Genomic DNA, 8,014 nt, shown 5'->3' with positions numbered 1-8,014 from the left:
CGCCATTTGGGCCCAGGGTGCCCCTTGGTCACTACCACAGGATGATGCCCCATCACACTGTGCCTTTAATCATGGCAGACTCTGAGCTCACTCATTCTCCTTGCATGAATGGAGTGTGTCTTTATTGCTATATTATTATTTGTTACTGGAGAAAGCAAAGGGAAGAGCAGTACCAAACTCTAATTGCTGAATGCACTGTGTCCTTTTAAGGTCCCACATTTAATCATGGTTCACTTCCAGTGGCACTGTTTGCAAACCTGTCTGTTTATCCATCTGATGCAGGGGGGTGTGAGTGCTGGTTTCCCCCAGGATATTGCAGACATCCCATCTGTGGGGAAGAAGGTTTCTCTGAAACAAAACTGTTGCCAGATATGAAACAGCAATGATTGTCCCCAAGGTGACAAGCATGATGAAGGTCTTATAGGGGAAGAGCTGCATGTAGGACCCATCCAGGAGGGAGCAGGCTGGATAGCAGATGATGGAGGGGATTTTCAGGGCAGGTTCCCCTGCCAGCAGCCTCAGGAGGAGTGCAACCAAGAAACCAGCAGCCGAACCATACGTGTTGCTTCTGGGAGCAAAGAGGGCACAACACAGCTGTGGGAAGAGCAGGGCATACACCAGATCCCCACTGAGGAACCACAGGTCGTAGACAGAGTTGGAGTAAAAAGCCAGACTGGCAGCCCCAGCCCCAAACACCAGCATGGAGGTCCTCATGGCCCATAAGACCTCCCTCTCCGTAGCCTATAAAAGAGGAGATTGTAATGTTACCACAGCAGTTCCTTGACCTAGACTGGATCCCACCCTAGGCCTTGCTGCTTCCAGCAGCCACCTCAGGTTTCCCCTCTGAACATGGCTCCCACAGCACACAACGGAGCTGTACCCTCTAATTCTGAGGGTTGATTTTATACAATTTCCATTCATATCTTGGTCAAATTGTTTTATCAGTCATCTTATGAAGAGCAAAGCTCACTGTGTGGGTATTTTTATCCCTACCGAGGATATGACTCCAAGATGCATGGGATGGTTGACATACTGTAGGGAAGGGATTCCATACAGAGGGACCTGAACAGGTTGGAGAGGTGGAAGAGTAGTAGTAGGGGTAGTGATTTTGAATAAGAAAAAAAGGCACAGGTTACCAGGGAAGCTGTGGATGTCCCATCCCTGGAAGTGTAGGAAGCTAGATTGGATGCGGGTTTGAGCAGCCTGGTCTAGTAGGTGTCCCCCACCTGTACCAGGGTATTAGAACCGGATGGGCTTTAAGGTCTCTTTCAACTCAAACCATTCTGTGGATAATATGATTCTATGAATATCCCTGACCTCTGTTTCAAAATCTGCCTCCGGAAATCAATTCAGCAGCTGTAGGACAGACACTTCTAACTGCGGGCAGCACAGATTATATTTGCATCTGTCCTGAAACAATAACATCTATCCTGACACCAGAGCTGCTGAATGCTGTAACCAAGTACCTTTTTCCTCAAGATTTTTCTGTAGATATTATGAGCAAACATGGAGCCAGCAGAGAGAAGAGCCGAGTCTGCAGAAGACATCGCAGCAGCAGCGATGGCTCCCAAGCCGACAATGGAGATGTACGCTGGGCAGAGGTAGTGTAAAACAAATGGCAATATCATAGCAGATTCTCCTCTCTCGAGTGGACTTGGAAGACCGTAGCTTGTCTGGTTCCAATCTTTAAGACAGAAGAAGAAAAACTCACAACAGATCCTTCACTGACATTTCTTTCCATAGAAACCAGCCCCAGCAGGGCTAAGGGCTGAAGCCTGCTAAGCATTTTTGGACTTGTATTCATTTATTGTCTTCTCTTATGATCTCTTGTGATTTCCTAAGCGTGCTGCAGTTCTTACTAGATCAAAGTTTGTCCTTTATACCAGCAGCATCAGTAGAAATAGTTGTGCTTCATGTGTTTCTAGGAATGGGGTGTTTGAAGATCAGTCTTCTAGACTTCACTTATCAGAGGTCTGTCAGAGGAGAAGGAAGTTTTGCTCTGATATCCTTAATGACTGATGAATTTCAATTGATTTCTAGAAATAGTGATCTGGCTGCTATTTAACCCTGCCTGAAATAGTCAACATGAGACTGAACTCCTCTGGGTGGGGGCTGTGGGTTTAAGGGATTGAACTTGATTCATCCAAGCAGATTTTCTCCTGAACATCAAAAGCAATCTGTAGTAGTACTACTGGGTCTTACATGCAGAAGGCATTAAGAGAAGCAAGCATAACATTTCTAGGAAAACCAGATTATACAGTGTTCTATGGTTCTGCCTTCCTCTTTCCTCACTGCAACGCATTTCACCACAATGAAATAGCTCTAGGCAGATTTTGGGGTGGCTTAAATGTCTCTAGGGCTCTACAGATCTGGTACAGGTTTCTAGCTTGGTGGCCACATCTCCCATAGTGGGCTTTTATGCAGCTGGCGTACATTAGCAGGAAATTTAATCAGGGCTTTTTTATCCCCTGTTTTAAACAGCTTTGGCAGAAAACACGTTCATTTTTCAGATACAAATAGTTCAGCTTTACCTGTTGACGCTGCAACTGCACCAATGAGCACAGAGGGGATGGCCATTAAAAAGCATCCTAGTCCAGAGAGGTAGGAGATGAACCTTGCCTGGCTGGGTGAGGCAGTGGAGAGCACTCTTTGGAAGAAAGTTTGCCATGGGATGCTCCCAAGCACCTGAAATAATTCAGATGTTAGCAGCAGTATTCACTGGATTCCTGCTTGCTATATGGCACCATCTATTCATTCAGGTGGTTGATAATCTTCCCTGTTATTAAACTCTCTCTTCAAATGCATAAACTTTGCCCAGCTTTAGACATTGAGGCTTAACATTTCTGATTGAGGCTGAATATTTCTGATTGAGGCTTAACATTTCTGATTGAGGGCGTCCTTTGTTTTAATCGCAGTGGAGGTGAAATTTTGATCATAACAGGTTAAAGCTATTGTAGGTAGAGAAAGTTGGGAAATAATAGGTTATCTGGCATGGTAAAGGTGAATCAGAGGACGGACAACCAAAGATAAGCTTTTCAAGAATGAAACTTCTGTCAAAATCTCCTAAAGTTAACTAGAATATAACTTATAAAAAAATAATCATAATAAAAAAATGTGAGTAATTATTTTCTCTTGCTTAGCAGACAAATTGCATCAGATGAAATCTGAAGGTTCTTTCCTCACCAAGCAAAGTCGAGCATCTGTGTGTTCATATTACCAATACAGTGAGATTATAACAACCCACTGCAGTCCTGGATATATTGGTAGCTCAAAACCTGAGTTGTGCAGTGGAGCCAATGGTGATTCTTGGCGCCATGGTGATGACCCGCAATAGAGCTGTTTAAATAGATTTTCTCAGATAGAGGAAATTTACATAATTATCTTAAAAGCACTTTATTGAGGCTGAAAGACCAAGCTATCAGGTGGTACAAAGTGCTTCATTTTGTGTCAGGAGTAGAATTAGTTGTCTGGATGGTCTTACTCAAGAGGTATATTCCTTTCCATGGGTGCAGGATGCTTCCCTACCCCTCCTTTCCTATTCAGAGTTAAGCCCTGGCTTTTCCAGGTCCATCCAGTGTGCTGCAGAATGGCTGAGAGGAGGTTTTATACCTCATCCTACCCCTGCCAACTGTGTATTTTAGTACTACCAGCTGGAAGAACCAGTAAGCTTTCCATGCAGAAAATCCCACAGAATTATTTCTCCCAATCACTTGTCCTAGAAAATATTCCATACCAGGTAGAAGAAGTCATCCAGCCACCTTCCAAGGTACTGTTTTTCTACTTTTCCAATCCAAGGATCTTGATAATGTTTATGAGTTGCAGTGTAGTAAATACTTTCTGTTGCAGAGTTTATCAGGGCAAAGGGAATACAGACCAACTAGGATAGAAATTGGAATAGTTTAACATTTTTCCATGATCCTTGTTCTAGGAAAAATTATTCAGACATTGAAATCCAGTTAACATGTAGAGTGTAAAGCTACATATAATACATATATACGTAGAGTATAATATACTATATATATATGTATATATATATATATAAGATGTATAATGTAATAACATATATACATCTATATGTAGAGTATAAAGCTAAAGGTTACTTAAACCCAGACCTGGACTGTTCCTTTTCCCACCTTCCTTTCTCTATGTTTCTGGTTCATGACATCATCAAGTAAATGAATCACTTCTAGACAAATCTCTCTCATTTCCAGTCAAGATTGTCTTGGACAAGCTCTGTTGACCTTGTGAGCAGCTTGTCATCCAGCAAAGCCAATAGCTTGTGTCAGCAATGTCTAAAATGCATAAGGATTTTAACACCTTTCAGGAGACTTTATGAAGAGGATAAAGAAATCATACTGATCGAGTTATTTGCATGGAGACATGCTGAAAGGAGAAAGATTTCGTCCCTTGTTTAGGAAACTGGTAACAAAGAAATGCACAGGACTTGCCAGGCTGAGGGTAATGAAAACCAACTGGATGACATCTGTGTATGCAACAGAGTAGAGGCCTCCCAGTAGAGTGTAGAGTATAACTGTGCATGCTGAGAGGGTGATAGCTAAAGAGCTTCCAATATCCAAGATGACCCTCATTGTTGCTCCTGCAGACAAGGACAGCAGCCAATTATTTTAATGGAGATTTCATACACATAGAATATAGAATAAATAAAGATAAATTGTGCCCTTAGTGCAGTTTGACTTCATGTGTATCATGACCACACATGTACTTCACTCTGCTATTTGTGGCATATGACTGTCAATAAATATAACAGTTACTCACCTAAAGATGCCAGGATAGCTGCAAACCAGAACACCTCTCCAAGCAGTGGAGGAATAAAAAGCAAGCTTCCCATCATGTTCCCGTATGCTTCCTGAAGGGGATCCATCACTGTCATGTAATTCTTGGATCTCATTGGATTTACAAAGAAGAAACCACCTAGTAGAAGAATTTACATTTTAATAGAATTCTGCACGCATTATGCAATGTAAGAGCCCTATAGGAGTTGAGTATATTTCAAATTTGTATTTTAAGTGTGAAGTTCATACATTATGGAGCCTATGAAATAATACAGCAAAGACCAGGAAATGATCCACTTGCCTAAATGGGGGATTTCATCCATCTGAGAGATTCTAGGTCATCAGGGACATCTACAGCTGACAGATATGATCCTTCACTTTGGCACTTCTACATGTTCTGGGAGTGGCTACTGGAATACAGGCAGGAACCCCCCAGGGCATCCCTGGATGGGGCTCTGAGCAACCTATCTAGCTGTAGGTGTTTCTGTTCCCTGCAAGGTGTGTTGGACTGGATGACCCTTCCAACACAAATAATCCTATGATTTCATAGACAAGTCTGAGTTGAAATCTCGATTCATTGAGCGTATGAAGGACACTGACTGTAACAGAAATTCAGACATTAGCTCGGAGCACACCTAGATGTAGTCTTGTCTTCATCTCCAATGACCAGCCAACCTGAGACAGTCTTCTGAAATGCTTCCCATGGAAAACATCAGAGGTGTTGAGTATTTGGCTAAAAATAGATGAACTTCTGTCCTTGTCCATGTGATGAAACAGGTTGATAAAACTTACTTTTCTGGTTACGGTTTCATTTAGGTGTCTTCATTGTTTCTTCCCAAAATTATATTGTTTTAATCTGCGCACTGAGCTGAGTTTCATCCACCCTCATCTAAATATTAGTCCTCAGTCATACAGCCATCTCATTAAAGCCAAGAAGTACGTATTGTGCCTAACCCCGAAGCCAACAGAACTGCTTGTCTGGGCACTACTGACCTGAGTAAAGATTGCAGGATTAGACCTGCACTCCCCAGTTTCATTAGTAAGAATTGCTCACATAAGAAATGCTGGCAGTATATTTCCAAGTCTGATTCATATTCACGTCAGTTGGACTCTTTTCTCTGACTTGAGAATAAAGGTCATTGTTTCTTTAGAAATTCCTGTGCAAGGTCTGCACAGGTCTCCTGGCTTTAATCTTCCAGTGTCCATACAGTTATGTTACAACTCGGTGTGGACTGGAAGAAACTTCAGTCTCAGCAAGAATCTCACTGTGAGCACAGTAATTTCTGGGTTTTGGAACTGCTGGGTTGGAAACTGCTTACTTGCCTGGACCAGAAACTGGTGGGTCTCAGTTTCAACAAAACTGTGACCAGCTGTTGGTCGGACACAGCCGGGTACATCACCAATCCACCCTGAAATATGGCTGTTAGTGGCAAAATCACAAAGGTTCAACACACAGAAATTCCAAAGGAAAAAGTCAGATGATAGCGATACTCTCAGTAGTTTGTGACTAACAGACTATAGTAAAAAGAGACATCCACATAGCCACACCATCCCAAAATTATCAGATGAGGTTTTTGTAGCGCAAATTGTTCCGAGCAGACAAAGCTCTACACCAGCTCCGAGCTACCTTGATTTCTTATGTTTCTTTTGGAAGACAGTATCATAAATGCTTATTCTTGGTTTATAGGGAACTAGAGGAACAAAATCGCATTCAAAATGTACTCTGCACTGTTATGTAACTTCATGTGCTCGCATGGTTTTGCTCCCCAATTACTCTGTGAATTCTTTACCAATAACAAGGGACAAGGCGAGCCCCACAGGTGCTTGGACCCACAGCAGTCCTTTGGAAGGCAGGTAGACAATTTCAGCTGTGCCATTGATGTACGCTCCTCCAACCCAGGTGGCTGCAAACACAAGAGATGCAAAGGTAAATCTTGAGCTGCACATCCTCGTCATGTCCTGTCGGACACTGAGAGCTTGTAAACCTTTTTATCATATAAGCAGTTAATCACACTCCGGTTTTCTGACATAAATCTCATCCCAGAGTGAGCGTTCATTACACCTGCTGAGGGAAGGTAACTGTTGGAGTCTCACTCTAAATAATTCCTGAGGTTCAAAATGAATTAATTCATGGAAAAGCTCAATGTTCCGATATTTAAAGGCAATTTGAATATGCTCATTTTGCATTTCATTTTTTTTTTCTCACTGGAAGTCTCTAGAAGACTCTTTGCTAGAGCAAAGAGGCCTGTGTTTGGTATTCTGTTGTGGCTGATAGGCCTTCCTTCATGAGTACTGACTACAGTGGTAATGAAGTAGACACTAGGAAAGGAAATGCAAGGAGGCACTGCAGTTAGCATAGCAAACTTGCAGCCTGGGCTAAAGTGTCTTACCCAGACAAATATCACCTGAGCAGTCTTTGTTAAGAAAACAAAACAAAACAAAAGGCAGAAAAGCAAATTTCAGGTGGTGCCAGGCAGCAAGAAGAGAAAATGGAAGAGCAGGGAAGTGGGGAGGGGAGGGGTTGAAACTTCACCTTGTAGCTCCCAGCAAGTGCTGAATGCCAGGAACAGTTTGTTCCAACTGGTTTGTTCCAGGAGAAAAATGCCAGATAACAGAAACTAGTGCAAGATTTAGACCACACTCTTCCTTAATGAAAAATGTCACATTCTTCAGGCACTCTTAAATTAAACTCTCCAGCTCTTAACTAAACTCCTAAATTAAACTCTTTAATTTAATCTACATAAACATGAGGTTCTGCTCAGTGTGAAGAGGTTTGGAAGAATCCATCCCAAAATGATTCACGAAACCATACTCCTTTATAGCCACACTCAGGTAAAATCTGCCCTGACATTAAAGGCAATTTGCTTTGAAAGGAAAACTGCCCCCAGATCTGGGTAGTGCATGTATTTTAAGGAGAATGTTAAAAGTCCTTTAAGAAAGCTTACCAGTTGCAGTAAACAATCCAATGCAAACATTTATATTCCTTCCTCCGACGATGGCCGTTTCAGTTGGGTTTTGGTTCTCCTGATCCTTTCTGCTTTTCCACGAAGCCCAAATTCCAGCAGCCAAAGTGAATGTAAAAAATACGCTCAAAGATACCAATCCTGGTATATTTAGAGCCATTTTTCTGTTGTTTAATGTAGGTCTTAGATATGGATAGTGGACTGATGGCTGTATTCTTGGATAGTCACAGTCAGGAAAGAACAAAAGAAAAAAAATAG

The 8,014-nt window shown here is 42.1% G+C and overlaps 1 protein-coding gene across 1 annotated transcript; it reads right to left on the bottom strand.

The window, feature by feature from the left end:
- Nucleotides 1-219: 219 nt before the first annotated feature.
- Nucleotides 220-7,916, bottom strand: LOC140256017 (high affinity choline transporter 1-like). The gene is made up of 8 exons (XM_072344205.1): nt 7,739-7,916; nt 6,584-6,697; nt 4,777-4,932; nt 4,449-4,597; nt 3,734-3,877; nt 2,532-2,685; nt 1,467-1,684; nt 220-741 (listed from the first exon to the last, which is right to left on the bottom strand). Exons 1-8 carry the CDS (start codon nt 7,914-7,916, stop codon nt 220-222), a joined length of 1,635 nt encoding a protein of 544 aa, XP_072200306.1.
- Between the last annotated feature and the right edge of the window lie 98 nt (nt 7,917-8,014).

This window comes from Excalfactoria chinensis, chromosome 1, assembly GCF_039878825.1.
Source record: "Excalfactoria chinensis isolate bCotChi1 chromosome 1, bCotChi1.hap2, whole genome shotgun sequence".
NCBI classification, from domain to species: Eukaryota; Metazoa; Chordata; class Aves; order Galliformes; family Phasianidae; genus Excalfactoria; species Excalfactoria chinensis.
This window is presented reverse-complemented; position numbering and strand designations above follow the sequence as displayed.